Source organism: Cnephaeus nilssonii (genome assembly GCF_951640355.1).
Source record: "Cnephaeus nilssonii genome assembly, chromosome: 7".
In the NCBI taxonomy this organism is placed as follows: domain Eukaryota; kingdom Metazoa; phylum Chordata; class Mammalia; order Chiroptera; family Vespertilionidae; genus Cnephaeus; species Cnephaeus nilssonii.
Window position 1 is genome coordinate 48,022,342 of NC_137078.1, and position 21,161 is coordinate 48,043,502.

Here is a 21,161-nt window from a genome sequence, read left to right on the forward strand (position 1 = left end):
TGCTAATATGCATGCATACAAGTCCTTTGGTTGCTCTCTAACCTCCCCCCGTCACCATTTGTCTCTGGATCTATTCTTGTTCATCAAATTACGTTGATCATTATATCCCACATAGAAAGTATTTATTTTAGACCATTTTTTCTCCCACACGTTTCTTTTTTGATAACTTTTAAACTTTCATTTTTATAATCTTTAAAATCTATATAAACATGATCAAAGTATTCTATCTAGATTATATCTAAGAGTGGTGAGGGAAGAAAATATTAGAACTTCCTTTTTTATGTTTAAAGGAAAGAAACTATGCTTCACTAATATTTATTATATATATTTAAAGTAGCAAATATTTAAGACACACATACACACACAAACACACATCCTATATAATAAAATGCTAATATGCAGATTGTCCCCTTGGGAGTTTGACCGACCAGGAGTTCGACCGCTCGCTATGATGTGTGCTGACCATCAGGTGCCGGCACGAAATGAAGGAAGGCCCCGGCCGGCAGCCAGGGGAAGGAAGGCTCCAATCGGCCCTGATCACCGGCCAGGCCTAGGGACCCTACCCATGCACGAATTTCGTGCACTGGGCCTCTAGTATATATACACCAGGCGTACCAGTTAATCAGATTTTTTTTCAATAGAAGGAGTTACACATATGTTGATATATATGCGATTTGATATGTATGCTATTTTGTTGTATTGACAGCAAGCTTCAAAACTTCATATGTCAAATTTTCTGAAGGTGTTACTATTATAGATATTTTTATGCTTAAAAATGTCGAGTTTTGTGCCAAAAAAAGGGCATTTGAGGGAAGTTTTAATTCATTACTTTATTTTGAAGAAAAGTGCTGCTGAAAGTTGTCATATACTTCAGGAAGCTTATGGTGAACATGCTACATCTAAAGATACTTGTGAACGCTGGTTTAAATGCTTTAAAAGTGATGATTTCGATGTGAAAGACAAAGAACGTCCAGGTAAACCAAAAAAGTTTGAAGACCAATAATTACAAGTATTATTGGATAAAGATGCGTGTCAAACTCAAAAACAACTTGCAGAAAGATTAAATATTGCTCACCAAACAATTTCTGATCCTTTACAAGCAATGGGAAAGATTTTAAAGGAAGGAAAATGGGTGCCACATCAACTGAACGAAAGACAAATGGAAAACCAAAAAGTCATCGATAAAGTGTTGCTTCAATGGCACGAAAGAAAGTCTTTTTTGCATCAAATTGTGACTGGTGATGAAAAGTGGATTCAATTTGAAAATCCCAAATGCAAAAATCATGGGTCGATCCATAGATTTCCTGGTACACCCAGTTAATAATGTGAATTTTGTAATCAAAGAAACAGGATAATTTCAAGAGAAACATCAAAAGTGCTTTATTCAAAATAATATCCATTGCTAGCTACACATTTCCCCCATCTTTTGGGTAATTTGTGGATACTGTCCCAATAGAACTTTTCTTGTTTTGAGGCAAACCATTCAGAGACCCAATTTTCCACTTCTTTGTACATTTTGAAGTGTTGCTCAGAAAGTGTGTGTGCCATCGATCGATCGGAACAAGTGGTAACCTGAAGGAGCAAGGTCTGGTGAATACAGCGGGTGGATTAATACTTCCCAGGCAAGATCTTTTAATGTGTCTTTAACTGGTTTTGAAGTGTGTGATGGTGCATCATCATGAAGAAAAATTACTTTGCCATGTCTTCGGGCACATTCTGGTCTTTTCAAGATCAAAGCATGGTTCAAATGGATTATTTGTTGTCGGTAGTGATCAGTATTAATGGTTTCACCTGGTTTTAGAAGCTCAAAATACACCACACCTTCTTGATCCCACCAAACACAGAGCATTGTCTTCTTTCTGAAGTGATTTGGCCTTGCAGTCGATGTTGATGGTTGACCTGGATTAACCCATGATTTTGTGCATTTGGGATTCTCAAAATAAATTCACTTTTCATTGCCAGTCACAATTCGATGCAAAAAAGACTTTCTTTCGTGCCATTGAAGCAACACTTTATCGATGACTTTTTGGTTTTCCATTTGTCTTTCGTTCAGTTGATGTGGCACCCATTTTCCTTCCTTTAAAATCTTTCCCATTGCTTGTAAAGGATCAGAAATTGTTTGGTGAGCAATATTTAATCTTTCTGCAAGTTGTTTTTGAGTTTGACACGCATCTTTATCCAATAATACTTGTAATTATTGGTCTTCAAACTTTTTTGGTTTACCTGGACGTTCTTTGTCTTTCACATTGAAATCATCACTTTTAAAGCATTTAAACCAGCGTTCACAAGTATCTTGAGATGGAGCATGTTCACCATAAGCTTCCTGAAGTATATGAGCAGCACTTTTCTTCAAAATAAAGTAATAAATTAAAACTTCCCTCAAATGCTCTTTTTTTTGGCACGAAATTTGACATTTTTAAGCATAAAAATATCTATAATGGTAACACCTTCAGAAAATTTGACATATGAAGTTTTGAAGCTTGCTGTCAATACAACAAAATAGCATACATATCAAATCGCATATATATCAACATATGTGTAACTCCATCTATTGAAAAAAATCTGCATTATTAACCAGTACACCTGATATATATGTGTACCAGTTAATAATGCGGATTTTTTTCATATATACGTTTATATATATATACATATATATACATTTTTATATATATACGTTTGTCTTCACATTCTTTTCTTTTACTGGAATGCATGATTTAAAAAAAAAAAGTAAAAACTACCTATGTAAATAACCACTATGTATTGTTTATATTCAAACCCACTTTGAACTTCATATAACTTCAGTGCTCACTTTTTCTTTTGGTTTTGTGTTGAGAGAAGGCCATATTACCATATGCTTTGTTTTGCGATGTAGCTTTTGTGGGGGCTTGAATAAAGTGTGAAAATTGAGTCATCACACCTGATAGTATAAGATTGCCAGTCTGTAAGAATATCATATTCTTGTATCGATTCAATATATTTGAGGGATTTTGTCTTAATTTTAATAAGATACAAATACCTATTATTTATAGGTGTGTAGTAGTATGTCTTCAGTGTAGATTGTCTTGGTCTTAATTCCAGCAGTGATTTTGTACCCACTCAGTGAAGACTTAAATAACTGCTGTGACGCTAACCTGATATGCAAGTGAAAAAGACACTATGGAGTCAGGATAGATCTCATGATAAGTGGTGTTCAAAAAATGTTTATTGGCCAAGGCGTAGTTAAATATAAGAGCTGATGCTCTTGAAAAGTAAACAGTCTGGAAGTTATGAATTGCATTTTGTACAACATGTTTTTTTGTGAACAGACTTCTCATGTCTTCAAATTATATTGTAGTGTGGATGTCAAAATATAGAAAAATATGAACTGTAAAGCCAGGCCTGATGTTATCTCTTTCTCCTGTTCAATATAACATAGTCGTTTAGTTTTAGCAAAAGAACATCATCCTTCAAGTGGAATTAATGTTTTTAGAGTAGTATTAGTTTGGTAGTTTTATTAGTTTAATTTATAATTTTATAAGAACTATAAACCTGCCGAAACCGGTTTGGCTCAGTGGATAGAGCGTCGGCCTGCGGACTCAAGGGTCCCAGGTTCGATTCCGGTCAAGGGCATGTACCTTGGTTGCGAGCACATCCCCAGTGAGGGGTGTGCAAGAGGCAGCTGATCGATGTTTCTCTCTCATTGATGTTTCTAACTCTCTATCCCTCTCTCTTCCTCTCTGTAAAAAATCAATAAAATATATTTAAAAAAAAAAAGAACTATAAACCTAAGGAGTTTACTTTCATGTATATATGGTAAGTATCATACAAACAATTTAACACTTGGACCAAGTGAGAATTTTTTTCTTCTTTGAAAACAGTTCTGATTGAACATTTTAGAAACTCTGAACAGAGTCTGTGGTTAGACTTCTAAAACTTTCAAATCCAGTCTGTTTCCTGTCCAGTTTTTCATTTACTATCCATAAACATAATGATTTTTAAATGATGTATTGATTATGTTAACATAGGGTTATTGTGCTTATACTGAGATTCAAAAGCATCTGTAGGAAAACCTGAAACTAATATAATGTTATATATCACCTGTAATTTAAAAAATTGATTTAAAAATTTTAGGAAAAATATTGATTGAATATATAATTTGAAGCTGAAATTATTACTTCTTTATGATATTGACATTGAGTAAATATTGAATCTTAAACCAAAAACATGGCCTAAAGGAATATTCTTTATTTTCATACTGAGATTGGGAGGTCAGTTCAGTCTTGTTTAATAGTGGCTTTTAACAAAAATATATGATTAATAATAACTTAATATAAGCTAATCATCTTAAATTATTAAAAAGATAAGATATATTTTCCATTTTAAGAGGAATAACTTTCATCATTTTGTGAATATGAATCAGTAACAGCTGAAGATCTGATCTTTGAATGTGGCGGAGTTGGAACCTTTTCAAAATACAAACCTAGCCAATTTTCAAGAAAAATCACAATGATTCAGTTTTGAACTTTAATATATTTGGAACATATGCAGCAGAACATTTTCTTCTTGTTATCTTCTGCCAAACTAGTTGCATTTGCCAAATTAATCTTTCCCTTATGTTTGGGAAGCTCACGTACAGGGTAGAATTAATAATTGCCTGATTCATTTCCAGCAGTTTTAATGGCAAGATAAAGGTAAGTATTTAAGAGAAATTTTGTAATTTTCTCTTAAAGAAAGTATATGCAAAAATGAAAATATTTCATTCACTCAATGAATATTAATTGAATACCTACTATATGCCAGTCTATATTACTGATTGTTACAGTGGTGAACCAGGGTAAATGAAGCCCTGCCCTCAGAGAGTTTGTAATCTAAGGGGGGTGGTGGTGGGAGATTATAGGGATTTCAGATTCATAAATCACCGTAGGATATAAAATACATAATGAGAATAGAGTATCTAAGCTGAGATTGAAATGATATGAAGATTTGGGAGGAGAGAAGTCTAAATTTGGTCAGTAGCCCCTGAAATGGTAAAGGCTTGGCATATTCATAGGACAGAAAGGTCAGTGTAGATGGAAGGAACATGGTGGATGATAGCGGCCAAACAAAGCTATAGAGATAAGAGACCACATTAATTGAGCATTTTAGACCATGTAAGTAGTTTTGATTTTCCTCTAATTATAGTGGCAAGTCCTTGGAGAGTTTTAAGTAAGAAAGTTTAATGATTTGACTTATTTAAGGAAGATCACCCTGGTGGCTATAGGGAGAATGGACTGTAAAAAGGTGAGAATGGAAGCAGGAAGCCTGGTGGGGAGCTATTCTAGTGCCATCCAATCGAGAGATGATGGTGGCTGGTACTGGGGAGATGGAGCCAGTGAAGAGTGATTGGGTTGGAGATGTATTCCTGTGATACACTGATTGCACTTGCTTCTGGATTGCATGTTTTCATACTTAAGCATTTGTGCTTCTGACAGTCAAATTCTTTGGAATATCATAGTTTAACATGAACTGTTAAGTCCTGAGAATGTCACATATTACTAATTTATTTTTAAATGTTTGGGGAGGACAGTGTGGTTCCTACAGCTTCCTCTTGCTATATGGCATAAAGTATACTCTGTTGGGAAAAAGTTTAAATTAGTAACTTCAAGTTCTGCAGATAAATTCATGCCAGATTGCTCTAATTTCTGTACTTTAAAACTTATGCTATATAAGGATATGAAAATAATAATTATTTTAAATATGTAATCAATAATGATTTCAAATTATTTTTAATGAAGGAAAGAATGAAAACAGTTCCACATGACATAAAGAAAATGTGTCTGTTTTTAACATTTTGGTTTTATTTAAATGTTTTCTGGAATTTTTTTTTTTTTCTAGCCACATTGTTCTGATGCTTGCAGATGATATGGCCTGCAACCCTAGGAATCCCAAGCCAGCTACAGTATTTAGTCACAAGAATATGGAACTAAATGTATATGGAGATGATGTGGAAGTAGATTATAGAAGTTATGAGGTAAATTTTTAATCTGGCAACATTTTTGAAATGTAGTTATTGTTATTCTTAAGCTCTAAAATAGTGGTAGAATAAAATAGTATTGTTCTTTGTCTTCAAACTTTGTGCATAATAGTTATTGAAGCCTTGATATAATTCTTTCTTTGGAATTCATATTAAGGAAACAATATATAAGTAAAACTATCACAACATGAATATTTTAAATACGTATTTAGGATAAAATAATTTTATCTTTGTTTTTATGAGAGTACTAGAGGCCCGGTGCATGAAATTTCTGCACTGAGGGCGGGAGGCGTCCCTCAGCCTGGCCTGCGCCCTCTCGCAGTCCGGGAGCCTGGGGAGCGGGCCTAAGCTGGCAGTCAGACATCCTTAGCCCTGCCGTGGAGGTGGGAGAGGCTCCCGCCACCACCGCTTTGCTCACCAGCCGTGAGCCCGGCTTCTGGCTGAGTGGCGCTCCCCCTGTGGGAGCGCACTGACCACCAGGGTGCAGCTTCTGCGTTGAGCATCTGCCCCCTGGTGGTCAGTGCGTGTCCTAGTGACCGGTTGTTCCGCTGTTCAGTAGGTTTGTATATTAGCCTTTTATTATATAGGATTTTAGTGAGGTTTCATATATTAACTTTCCTTTATAGTAAATGTATTATTTGTTTTTCATATTTGATTAAAAATTTTAATTTTTATGATTTTAGTAAATATATCAATTGTGGAAAAATTAAAATGACTAACAAAAAACTCACCCATATTTCCACTACTTAGAGGTAACCACTTTTAAAATGCTTCTAGTGTTTTTATGCATACATGATTAAAAATAAAAATGTAAACTTGAATAGTGGCACTATATTATATTTTCTCCCTTGAGGCGTCATTTTAAGTTGAATAGATTGTAGCGCAGCCGGCGTGACTCAGTGGTTGAGCATTGACCTATGAACCAGGAGGTCAAGGTTCTATTCCCCGTCAGGCCACATGCCCAGGTTGTGGGCTCAATCCCCAGTGTGGGGCCTACCAGAGGCAGCCAATCAATGATTCAGTTTATATTGATTCTCTCTCATCATTGATGTTTTTATCTCTCCCTCTCTCTTCCTCTCTGAAATTAATAATAAAAAAAAGATTGTGAATATGTTTAAAATTTGAAGTGTTCTTTGATGAAGTCTTCCTCGATCATCCTTCTTTTACCAAGTCTATCAAAAATAAGACGCAATGTGCTGTGTTCCCAGAATTGTTTTGAAGCATTTTAAAAGCATATGTATGTCCTCCCACGCTGTAAACTCCTTGAGCAGTGGTCGGCAAACTCATTAGTCAACAGAGCCAAATATCAACAGTACAACGATTGAAATTTCTTTTGAGAGCCAAATTTTTTAAACTTAAACTTCTTCTAACGCCACTTCTTCAAAATAGACTCGCCCAGGCCGTGGTATTTTGTGGAAGAGCCACACTCAAGGGGCCAAAGAGCCGCATGTGGCTCATGAGCCACGGTTTGCCGACCATTGTCCTTGAGGACATGGCTTATATATTACGTATCTTATTTCTAGCAAGTACCATTAGCCCTTTAAAGACTTTAAAGAGTATTTGTTGAATGATTAAATATATATAAATGTTGGACTTTCTATTTGTTTATTTAGTCATTATAAAATGTAGACCAGAATTTTTCCTTCCCTTTTAGCCAATAAGACATCCTATTAAAACACTTAACATTTTGCTGTCTTCTGGGATAAATTTAAACCAAAGAGCTTACACATACACACACACACACAACACACACACACATAGACACACACACCATGATTTAGAGAAAAGTCAAACAAAAAAGCTAGAAAGATTTTCTGCTTTTTAAATTTAGATTTGTATAATATAACTTTAAATTAGCATTACATTCTCCATGACTTTAAATATGCTTTCAAAGAATCCCAGAGGTGCAGAAATTCCAGGTTGGGAAATCTGGCTTAAAGTGGCATGAATTTTTTACATGTTAAAGATATTCTTCGTGAAATTTAAGTAACAAAATGCACTAAAAAATCAAAGATGCATAACTTGGGGATTATTCATGGACCGATCCATATGGTTTTATTTTTATGATTTATGGACCTGTCTTTCAATGGTTGAACTAGAATTGACGAAGTGGTTGCCCAGATTAACTGCAATAGTTATATAGCTGAATTTATTTACAAGTTTCTATATATTTTTTTTACCTTCCTAAAGAATTGCCTATGAAGCCAGATTTATAAATTCTTGGCAATACTTTGCATAACTTTAAAGTTTTAAATTTAGAATTAACTTTTTCCCCCCTCCAAGTAGTTTTTTTTAAAATGGAGGCAGTTATTTTGAGGTGTATATTTAAATAAGTATATTTTTAGTTTATTTCTCTTTGTGTTTATTTTCAGTTTATATTGAGTAATACATAGAGAAAGGAGAAAGAATGTTTTTTAAAGTAAAAAAAAAATTACCAGGTTTCCCTAAGTTCTATTTTATCTGATTTCTCTCTCTCTCTCTCTTTTTTTTTTTTCCAGGTAACTGTGGAGAATTTTTTACGGGTATTAACTGGGAGGATCCCACCTAGTACTCCTCGGTCAAAACGTCTTCTTTCTGATGATAGGAGCAATATTCTTATTTATATGACAGGTAATTTCAGAATTTAGATATTTAATAATAGAATATATTGCTATTCTTTTCAACAAGAAATTTGCATGGAAAGAATTTAAATAACTTAAATGATATTTCGGTTAAAATAGTTGATTTGTTATACAGTTCCCTCTGTTATATAGTTCTGATAATATATAACAACTTGAAATAATATTTGAGAACAGTGTAACGTTTTTGTGCTGTCCCGTAGTTTCTTATTTCTGTTCTTTTTACTATTACTCTGGTAAAGCTTATTATGTTTTACTTAATATCCTGCTTTAGCCTCCTTGCCTTCAGTTTTGTCTCCTATTAATTGTCCTACTAAAGTATTTAATAGAAATTGCAAATTTATCCCTCCTCTTCTTAAACCTCTGGTTTCCAATGATGGAGTCTCAAATATTAGTGTGTATAAGGATTACCTAAATGCCGATACTTAGGCCTTTTACTGAAATCCTGATTTAGTTTTGCTCCAGAGTGTGCCTCATGAAACTGCATTTTTAATCTAGTTCCCTAATATGAGCTGCTGTAGTCTTTTGTCTATACTTTGAGTGCTGTTGTAAAGTCCTCCATAATATAGTTATATTAGTTATGGAGTTATACTATGTGTAATATATAATTAATATAATTTAGTTAATATTATTACTTATTTACTATTAATTTTAGTTCTTATACTTTTTCTAAATCCCTTCCAAGTATTGGACTATTTCTGTCCTCATTTTGTTTGCTAGCTTATTGCCTTTGCTTATTGATGTCTTCTCAATTCACTTTGCCTACCTGATTGTGCCTTATCGTTTTAGTCTCAGTGATTTTCCTTTCTAAGTCTAGGGTGACCTACACTGAGTGGCCAGATTATTATGATCTCTGAATGCATAATAATCTGGCCACTCAGTGTATATCCTATATAATAAAAGGCTAATATGCCAATTGTCCCCTCGACCAGGAGCTCGACCCGCAGGCAGGCTGGCCAACTGCCCATGTCCCCTTCCCCTGGCCAGGCTGGCCGGATCCCACCCATGCACGAATTCATGCACCGGGCCTCTAAAAAATATATATATATCTATCCACACTCACTGAGTGGCCAGATTATTATATGTTCAGAGATCATAATAATCTGGCCACTCAGTGTATGTTTTCAATTGCTTGCAGCAGTTTTAGTTTACACCTGTTGTCCCAATGTAACTTATAGTGCCTCCCTTCTTCCTCAGAAGTGTCCTGATATGTCCTGGTATTGCCCTAAGACACTTCTCATCTCCATGGCTGGTGTAGGCTCTTTTCTTTGCACTCCCATATTAATTTGCAGGTTCTATTTTAGCATTTAAGTTATTACTTTTTTGTCTGGATATTTATTGACTTTATTACATTTTGAACTCCAAGGTGCCAATGATCATGTGTTTTTCATCTTTTTATCACCAGTGCCCTGTCTTATAGTAGTATTCAGTAAATATGAATGTTGATCAGTTGGTATTTAAACATTTTATTCAGGGAGATTCCATTAAGATGATGATAAAACAGGTGCAGAATGATTCTTAGATGTCACAGAAAGGCAATTACTAACCCCTACTTAGCAGTTTCCTTTTATTTATCTATCATTCTGCATTTATTTACAGCTTTTAAAATGCAATCAATTTATAAACCTTATAAATTAACTCAGCAGAGTTAATGAAGTAGGACAATTTTTATTTTAGTTTATTTAAGTTACCAGAAATTTTAAAGCCTTTGTGGCAAATGGAATGAAGTATAGTCTTGTAGCTTAGCTTTATTTGATGTACCAAACTAGAGGTTTTACAACAATTTATTTTCTGAGTTGATTGATATGGAAGAAATTCGAGTAATCTAAAATAGGATTTTGTGAACGATGGTCCATGAAAGGGCTCCCTGTTCGGAAATCAAGTTTTAGTGGAACACAGTCGCATTCTTTTTCTTTTACATGTTGTCTATGACTGCTTTTACACTACAACAGCAGAGTCCTGAAGTTGCAACAGAGACCTTATGGCCCACAAGCCTGTAACATTTACTACCTGACCCTTTACAGAAGGAGTTTGCTAACCCATGGAAGAAGATAGGAGGGTTGCTAATTATAATATGGTAATAAAAATGATAATAACTAGTATTTACTGAGGCTTACTATACCTAAGGTAGTATTCTAAACCACTGTGTGTAGTTCATTTCATCCTCACAGCAGCCGAAGGTGCTGATATGTAGAATTGATATAGGGTTGTGTGGGTTGTGCACTGCACTTAAGTGTTTGGGTAGGGAGGTGAGTGGCAGCTAAAATTCAGTATATGTTTACACTTACTAAGCTGTGTGCCCTGCCATAGAGTTGTCTAATGGGAGGGAGAAGTATTTTCCCCCCACAAAGGCATACCCACTAACCACTTCTGAGCTCACAGGACTGCATATATTCAGAGGGGCAGTAAAATAGAAAACTTTTTCTATTTTGCTGCCCAGTGAGAGGTGCCTTTATAAAATCTGTACAAAGGAGCTATGTAGGCATGTTAATGAAAGTCTTGCTGACACATTTCTCACTTTATAGCTGAAGAAACTGAGGCATAGAAAGATTAAGTAATTTGTTGAAGATAGCACAGTCATTAAGTGGATAAGCAATTATTAGAATCCAGACAGATTGAGTCTTTAATTCATTCTAAATGTCAGAATCTTCTGGTCAACTCTCCAGGGATGGTATTTGATACTTATAAAAACATCACTTTTTAAGTGATAACTACACTTTCTTATAGTAAAACATTCCAAGTATACACTGTGAATAGTACTGGCATACCATGAGACTGACTAGTATCTTCTACTTCTTTCTTACCACACGTGTTTGCTCACTGTGTGAGAAATTTTTACCTATGGAAACTCATTTCTGACCTAATAATGGAGCCAATGAGAAAATATAAATGTGCTTTTCTATAATTGAATGATAGAAAAACTCTTAAAGATAATATATCTACTATTTTTATGTCTATCGTTATTCTCTTTCTAATTAGTATAAAATTAACTTTCACAGTATTTTTTCTTTAGAGTATATAATAACAAATGATATTAAACATTGCCATGAAAGAAGTAAATATTTATATCTGGATATATGTAGTTTGCATTAAAAATGTGTACGTTTGATCTTTTTGACTCTCCCTATAGGACATGGTGGAAATGGTTTCTTGAAATTTCAAGATTCTGAAGAAATTACCAACATAGAACTTGCAGATGCTTTTGAACAAATGTGGCAGAAAAGACGGTAATTAGTAAATAATTACTTTTCACAAGATAAATTGGTACCTAATTTTTCCCTGGTTAGATCCTACTTTATGAGATTTTTAATTTATTTGAATAATTTCTTTTAGATTTATGTTTTTTATTTCTATAGAATGGAGTTATTTTTAGAAGAAAAAATTCAGAGTTATTAAAGAACATGGAAAAAAGTTTACCTTTTAAGATCATATCTCTTATTATTTAACAATCTTTTTGGAGGAGATAAGAGTCCCACTAACAATGTTCCCCATTATTTAGGGGGATGATGAACATATATTTATTTTTCAACTTGTACCTATTCTTACTTTTTGCACATTCTCTGGCCCTCTGTGTGATAACAATATATTATTATTTGGAAAAAATGTTGAAATTACCATTAGCATAAAATTTGTAACTTGACTCACATTACAATGATGTATTGTTATTAATCTAACGCTAAGCATCCTTTAGTTGAAAGTTGTTATATGAACTGTTGAGTGAATTTAAAATAAAACAGTGTGGTGATGGCCAGAAGGAAGTGGGGGCAGGACTGGATAGAGTGGGCAAAGGGAGGAAAATAGGGATATTTGTAATAGTGTCAATAATAAAAATATAGCCATAGCACTGCTTTTAATTTGATTACCTTCAATAAACACCTCTGGGTACCTTTTAAACATATGGCACAGAGGGGAATGTGATGCTTATTTTGCCTTGAAAATGTTAAAAGTATAGTAGAAGAGAATATGTACACAACTACGCTACAAATTAAATATTATAAATATTGAATTATAAGCATAAGCAGAATATATGAAAGTATTGAGGAGGAAGATTTTGCTAGTTACTGGTTTTATCTTATTCATAGTTTACATTTATTGAATGCATAGTAGGTGCTGGGCATTCTGTTTTACATGCATTGTGTGATTAAGTTTTAATAACAGCTCCATGAAGTAGCTACTTTTATTATTCCTGCTTTTTATAAATGATTAAATTGAGCTAAACAGATTAAGTAACTTGCCAAGCTTTACACAACTAGAAAGTGCCAGCACTAGGATCCATGCCCAGGTGGTGCAATACTGTACTGCCTTGCATAACCTTAGAAGTTTCTGATCCTCAGGGACCTCCACTGAGTTTGTCTCAGAAGAAGTGTTATATTAATTGTACTTTCTATCACCTGCTTAGATATTGAGGTTCAAGATTACATACTTTCGCCTGGCCAGCTTGGCTCAATGGTTGACCGTCAACCTATGAACCAAGAGGTCATGATTTGATTCCTGGTCAGGGCACATGCCTGGTTGTGGGCTCGAGCCCCAGTATGGGGTGTGCAGAAAGCAGCTGATCAGTGATTCTCTGTCATCATTGATGTTTCTGTCTCTCTCTCCCTCTCACTTCCTTTCTGAAATCAATAAAAAATATTAAAAAAGAAAGATTACATACTTACTTTCTAGGTGCAATGTTAGCTATTTGCCTAGATCCAGTGTTTGCGATAAACCTCTGAGAAAACTTATCTGCTCTCTACTTTCACTTTCACCAGTGAGGCAGCTCATTCTAAAATATATAGCTTATTATGTTTATTCTTTCACTTAAAAAAGCCTTTGGTGTTTTCTTCAAATTTATAGGATAAGATCCAGACTTTATATTGGATACTTTATTTACAGATTGACCTAACCTACCTTTTTGAAATGAATTTCCCCAAATTACTTTTAAATCTTAGCTATATAGTACTGTTCTCCCCTTTCCCCAAACATTTATACTTATTCACATGTATGTGCCTTAGCACAAGCGTTTTTCTTTGCTGGAATGGGCTTTTCCTTTCTTTGTTGGATACAATAACACTCACTCTTCACTGCCCATGTCAGACATCACCTTTTCCTGACCTGCCTTTCTTTACAGTTCTCTCTGTTCCTTTCTCAGTGCTCTTTCAGCACTTTGACTTTGCTCAGCAATATGAGGGCAGAGACTGTTGTATTTCCAGCTTAGTATCAGGCACATGGTAGGCTCTCAATAAATATTTGTAACACTTATCATACAGTTAGTTTATCATCTGTCTTCCAGTTAGATTTTTAAGCTCTTTGAGTATGGTAACTAAGTCATATGTGTGTGTGTGTGTGTATTTTTTTAATTTTAATTTTTTTTTTCTGAATGTAGGTCAGTTTCTAGGGCAGCATGAGTACCAAGTACGTGTTTGTTGAATTCAATATTGAGTATTCATTTGGATTCTGAATTATGTGGCACAGATAAGGGAAGGGGAAAGAGTTGGGACACAACAACCACTCCCTGTTGAAGTGGTTTTTCTGGACAGGATTATACTTTTAATATTTCTAATATCAATTTTGTATTGGGAATTCTACTGAAAAGTTTCAATTTTTAACTAATGAAATGACCAAGATATAACTTAAACATGTTATGCTATGGAAGTATTGTAAAAATATTAGTCAATGTATGATTAACAGCATGATTCATGTCAAAGATAATACTACTTTTCTTTCAGCTACAATGAGCTACTGTTTATTATTGATACTTGTCAAGGAGCATCCATGTATGAGCGATTTTATTCTCCTAACATAATGGCTTTAGCGAGTAGCCAAGTAGGGGAAGATTCACTTTCGGTAGGTGATTTTTACCATTTGTAAACTGCATTGTCTTTAGAATGTGTAGCTATTTCTCAAATCACTTACATGCTTAATGAGTATATCTGCTACTTCTTATTCTTAGACTTTTTCTAATACCTTAGAAGGAAACTTTGATTAAATTTAAAACATTGGTTATAATTATGCTATTAGACATAAATTTTTTGCTTTACTTTTATAGTCTTTTTTTTATTGAGGTATAATTGACATTGGTTTTAGGTATATAACATGATTTGATATTCTATATAATAAAAGCCTAATATGCTAAGTGTCCGGTTGTCCAGTTGTCCATCCAGCCAATCAAAGTGTAATATGCTAATGATATGCTAAGGCTGCTCAACCGCTCGCTATGACATGCACTGACCACCAGGGGGCAGACAGTTGACTGGTCGACCAGCTGCTATGACGTTCACTGACTACTACGCTCCCACTGATAGGTTAGCTTGTTGCTGGGGTCTGGCCGATTGGGACTGAGCGAGAGGGGCCGGACATGCCCTGGAGCCCTCCCATGGTCCCTCCCTGGCTGGCCAACCTCCCGCATCCCTCCCCAGCCCCGATCATGCACCGGTGGAGTCCCTCAGCCTGGCCTGTGCCCTCTTGCAATCTGGGAACCCTTGGGGGATGTCGGAGAGCCAGTTTCAGCCCTATCCTGTAGGCCAGGTCAACGGACTGCACTGGTGCACGAATTTGTGCACCAGGCCTCTAGTTTGTATATATTGTGAAATGATCACCACAATAAGTGTAAATAACATCTGTCACCATACACAGTTATATACTTTTTTTCATGTAATGGGAACTTTTAAGATCTACTCTTTTAGCAACATTCAAATATACAATACAGAATTATTAGTGGAAGTTGCCATGCTATAAATTACACACCAATGACTTATTTATTTTATAACTGGAGGTTTGTACCTTTTGACTCCCTTCAGCCCTTTGGCTCACCACATATCCCCATGCCTCCGGCAACCACCAGTCTGTTCTCTGTATCTATGAGCTTGTTTTATTTTTAGTCCATATTATTTTATTCTTTTTTTATGGCCGAGTAATATGCCATTGTATATGCTTTGCTTTTTTGTAGCATCAACCTGATCCGGCAATTGGAGTTCACCTTATGGATAGATACACATTTTATGTCTTAGAATTTTTGGAAGAAATTAATCCAGCTAGCCAAACTAATATGAATGACCTTGTAAGTATTTGCTTGATTTGATTATAGCACATAGGTATGCCAATCTTAACGTGATCAGTGAAGTCTGTTATTATTCCCTGTACTACTAGGGTACTGTGCCATATGCTGAAGGCGCCCTTGTAAAACCCCACCTTGAATCTCCCTTTACAGTAGTTTCTCTTTATTTACTGCAAGAGACCTATAGATTTAGCCCAGTTAACTTGCTCTTCCTTGAGGTACTTTTCTGTTTTCATTCATTTGCTCTGCTCTTTTCCTTACCAGAAATGTACTTTTTTATATTCAAATATTGAAATTCTGCTTATTTTTCAGGAGTCAAATCAGATCCTGCCTCCTTCAGGAAGTCTTCCCAAATTCTTCCCTGTTGGAATTTGCATAAAATAAATAAAGCTTTTCAGAGCTTTATTTCTCTTTTGTATCATTTACCATAGTCTATCTCTTTTTGAACTTACTAATTGAATGTGAGTGTCTTTCTCACTTAATGGGAAGTTTTTGGAGTAGAGGGACCTTTTCTTACATATTTTTGGGCACCCTACAACTTCTAATACAGTGTACTGACATGGCTTGTTGAATTTAGCTCACTTTTCCACTGATTTTCTGTACTGGTTGTATCTTTTTAAATAAATCTACTTTGAGGTTGCTATTGAAAATAGGCATAACTGCCCTAGCTGGTTTGGCTCAGTGGATAGAGCATCGGCCTGCAGACTGAAAGGTCCTGGGTTCAATTCTGGTCAAGGGCACATGCTAGGTTGTGGCCTTGATCCTCAATAGGGGATGTGCAAGAGGCAGCCAATCAGTGATTTCCCCCTCATCATTGATGTTTCTCTCTCTCCCTTTCCCTTCCTCTCTGAAATCAATTAAAAAAAATAAAGTGGGCATAACAAAAAGCTTGAAACAATTCTAGATTGGATAATTACTGTGCATCAATGACATTCACCCTCCCCCTCGCCCATTAATTTACATCTTGTTCATGCATTCACATATTTCTTGAGTTATTACAAAGTGCCAGGCACTGGCTATACCCTAGTGAAAGAGGCAGGCACTGACCTTACCTTCATGTAGCTTCGTAATGAAGGGGGTGCTGAGTAAACCTTGAGGACAGGACCATGTCTTATCAATTTTTGTTTCTTCTGTGAAGGTAACAGTAGGAAGTGTATGTAATAATAGGTACTTTATATGCTTTGCTGAGTGATTGAATATGTGTCTGTCCTTGGTAATTTATTGATGTGGGATATCAGGATTAAGATTAACTTAAAAATTACTGTGAGATCTGTGTAGCAATGAAGTTGTGTTTTTAGACTATATTCTTTGGAGCACTGGTGTCTGCAGGTGCCATGGATTTATTCTCATCATGCATAAACTAAGAAAGTTACTTGCTTTATGGAATGGTTTCCATAGGTTCATAGTAGGAGAGCAAGGGGGTATCTAGTGGGGAGGCTATGCTTGAAGTCCCTGTGATCCAGAGCACTTCTATTTTCATTTTTTTTTTTTTTTACATATTGGGCTATCATGTAATTTTTTTAAATATTTTTTTTTATTGATTTCAGAGAGGAAGGGAGAGGGTGACAGAAACATCAGTGATGAGAGAGAATCACTGATTGGCTGCCTCCTGTGCGCCCCCCACTGGGGACGGAGCCAGCAACCTAGGCATGTGCCCTTGACTAGAATCGAACCTGGGACCCTTCAGTCTGCAGCTCTATCCACTGAGCCAAACCAGCTAGGGCAACCATGTAATATTTTATTTGAACTTAAAGTTTGAATGAAGGGTCATGATTACAAAACACTCAGGTAGAGCACCCCCCTAAAATAGATATAGATGTAGAAAAAACCAATTCTCTTGTCATAGTTTTGCATTTGCATTCTCACATATTTGAGGGTTCAAAATATACTTTGTAGCTTATGATTCAAAAACTTCAATTTTTTTTTCCTCTACCCTGGCAGCTTTCCTTTTTTATCAACTGTTCTTATCTAAACTTACGATAGGGTAATATGCAAATTGGTCTGGGATGCGCTCATGTAATGACCAAACAGCAGGAGGGTGTGGCAGCGAGCTACAAGTGGTGGAGAGCTACAGGAGGGCGGGGTAGCGAGCTACATGCAGCTGAGAGCTACGAGCAGTGGTGGGAGGGGCCGTCAGCTGAGGCAAGCTGCAGCAAGTGGCTCCGTGCGCAGGGCCACTAATGTCTTTATAACTTTCTTAGAATGTCAAGCACCACTATAGCAATGAAACTTTTATCTTTAGAAACGTATTTTCTTTAGGTTGGGAGAGCTTTAAAAACACAATGCAGTCTACTATATTGTGTTATGGTTTAATAACAGTTGTATGTATATTTATTATTCTTACATATATTTTTTCAGTTTCAGGTATGTCCGAAAAGTCTATGTGTGTCTACTCCTGGACATCGCACTGATCTTTTTCAGAGGGATCCTAAAAATGTCCTGATAACCGATTTCTTTGGAAGTGTTCGGAAAGTGGAAATTACAACAGAGACTATTAGTTTGCAACCAGATTTAGGAATCCTGGAAAGCAGGTATTCATCTTAAATTATTATTCAAATAGAATATCCTAGTTTCACAATTTTTAATTTTTATGTAACAAGAGTAAGCGATAAAAGTTGGTGTTTGTAGATAAAATTACACATTTCTACCCAATCTTCATTTTATGTAGGCCCTATGCATTTCAGATTTATGGGCAAAAGCTATACATATCAGTGAGAAGCTATGATCATGATTAGGATTATGTCATAACTCCAAAATATAACGTTTGTAGTAAGATGACTTGAGATTTGCTAAAAAAAGACTAAAATGTTACCCATAACTGGCTGTCTCGCAGCCATACTTTTCTGTTGTTGGAGGTGTATATAATGGCTCATAAGACCTTCATGAAAGGTCAGGTATGTGAGCATTTCAAAAGATTAATCTCTAATGAATGTGTTTGCTGTCACCAATTGAAGTGGAAGGTATTAAGTGATGTAACATTGAATAGGGAAGTTGGCAGCTGGGCATTTAGTAATACAGGCCCTAGGAATCTGGCAGATGCAAGGCAGATAAACATAAAAAGGGAAGTGAGTGCCAAAAGAATACAGGTGCCAAATACATACTTCAAACCATAACACAATGCTTGTTGTTCAGAATTTCTTCCGGCTCCAGCAATCTGATTAGTTCTCTGACTGCCATGTGTTTTGGCTTCTAGAGCCTGAATGATTTGTGAGCCTGGTTCAGTTATATCTCTGACTTTTCCCTAGTGCTGTATTCTGTTAATCTGGAACATTTTATCTGGGGCTATTGTAAATTAGAAGTGACCCTCCATCAACAGGTGCCACTGTTCAGGATTTGTTTTGGAGGCTTTTGGTAAAGGAATGGAAGAGAGAGGTATAAGCTAGGTACTTTCTTTTTGGGGAGTGGATTGTGTTTGAATGAGCAGTGAGTGTGCATTCATGTGTGTGTGTGTGTGTGTGTGTGTGTGTGTGTGAGAGAGAGAGAGAGAGAGAGGAGAAAGGGAAATTAGTTATTTTTGGGTATGTGAATTTTAGAAATATTTTTTAATGTTATTTTTTCGTTGTTATTTTTTTAATGTTATATTTAAAAACTGTTATTTTTTTTCTCTGTAAACATTTTTAAAGGCAAAATACTTTGTTAGGATTAAATAGTTAATATCCACTTTCTTGAAATATATACTTTACTAGGTATTGACCTTTGTTATTGGTAATTGTCTAATGCTGTTTGTTGGAAACTCATACTCCAGGGAACTTTTTTGGATGTCAGTAGGCAACAACATATACATTACTCTCAATTTTGAAACATTTAAAGATTTGTAATTGAGCTTATGAACATTTTAGGAATAAATTGAAAAATTAGCACAAAATTGGCATCTTATGAAAATTTAAAATTGATATTATTATTAATTATTATCTATTCTGGATATTCAAGACCTTGGATTTTTTTTCTTTTCAATTTTCTAGAGCTGTTGGCTTAAAAAGTATTTTCTTAAGATAGCAGATTATATCCTACTAGAGGCCCAGTGCATGATTTAATCATGCACCTGGTGCACCAGCGGGCTGGCTGTCCGCGGGTGCCCCAGGCCTTCCGAAAGCCTCCGGCGCTGCGGAGGCTTTCGAAAGGCCTTGCGCCGGAGCAGACAGCCGGCCAGGTCCCCCGCTTTGGCCTTTGATCGCGGGGGACCTGGCCGGCTGTCCGCCGGTGCCCCAGGCCTTCCGAAAGCCTCCGGCGCAGCCATGTCACAGATGCTGAGCTCGCGGCGCCAGTGGCGCCGCGAGCTCAGCGTCCTGCTGGCCCAATCAGCTACCCCGGCCACCCTGAGTCCCGCCCCCTGCGCCTCCTGCTGGCCCAATCGTGGGCGTAGCGGAGTGATGGTAATTTACATATTACCATTTTATTATGTAGGATAGCAATATCACTTTTATTTACTGTTTAATACTGACTTTCAAATTACCTTTGTAAAATAGTTGAACTGTATCTTAATACTTAGCAACTAACCTTGAAATTGAGCTACTATATGTCTTTACCAAATTCATTCTGTCATTTCCCTTGAACTTAAGTCTATAAGATATGATATATCTTCTCTTAACCATATGAACACTGCCTTAATTTCCTTTATAGTCAAGGACCATCTTTATACTCCTTCTGTACTTATTTTCTGTCCTCTTCACCTCACAAAATATTAAATATGTAATAATTATACAATAAAAATGATTTCAGTGAATTCTACTGTTTCATTATATATTATGGAAGAATGGAATTATTTCTCATAAATTATCTCCATGTACTGTGTTGGATGCAAAAATAGTTGATGCTGAAGAGTATCTTAATTTATCTTTAATCGAGAAAATAATTTTAAACATTAAAGCCAGACACCATGCACCGTTGAATTAGAGCACCCTCTAGTGTTTATAAAAATTTTTTATTTAGAATATTGCTTACAGATGGTGTCATGATCACTGGTATAGACTATCCAATTAATTTAGAAAAATTAAGTTCCCAAAATGCTTCAGGAATTTCTACAAGGATGTTACAAATGTTATCTTGTATGTGGTTATATCTATATGCAAAAGTGAATGACAGTCAGTGTTTGAGAAAAGTATACTCATGAGAGATCAGATACTGTGAAAACTATTTTATTAAGGAAATTATGGGCTAGAATGTGTATGTATTTTTTCAGATCTTAATTTAAAAATATTAATACAGTAGCTGCTATTAAAATTGTCAGTTATACTTTAAAAATATTACTTCTACATTTACTAGGGAAACAACAGATCTGATTTGTTCAGACTTAGACTGTGTATATTTCATATTTTGTGTACTAGAGTACACTATACTAAAATCTAATATGATGAATAACTTAGTACATAAAATTGACCAAAATAGCTATATGAAATAATTGTTTTTATATGTCTTCTAAAACTTAGATATTAAGTAAGGTACAGTCATATAGTTAGTAACAACACTTTATTTTGCATATGTCTTACTAATTGTGTTATTAATTTATTTCCAAGAA

At 35.5% G+C, this 21,161-nt stretch overlaps 1 protein-coding gene across 1 annotated transcript in view; it reads left to right on the forward strand.

Moving 5' to 3' along the window:
* The window catches only part of PIGK (phosphatidylinositol glycan anchor biosynthesis class K), a 99,786-nt gene that overhangs the window by 21,265 nt on the left and 57,360 nt on the right, over window positions 1–21,161 (forward strand). Inside the window, exons 4-9 of the mRNA XM_079777110.1 lie at window positions 5,854–5,989; window positions 8,491–8,602; window positions 11,741–11,837; window positions 14,319–14,436; window positions 15,539–15,649; window positions 18,005–18,177. Coding sequence (XP_079633236.1) covers window positions 5,854–5,989; window positions 8,491–8,602; window positions 11,741–11,837; window positions 14,319–14,436; window positions 15,539–15,649; window positions 18,005–18,177 — 747 coding nt within the window. The remainder of the gene's footprint in view (window positions 1–5,853; window positions 5,990–8,490; window positions 8,603–11,740; window positions 11,838–14,318; window positions 14,437–15,538; window positions 15,650–18,004; window positions 18,178–21,161) is intronic.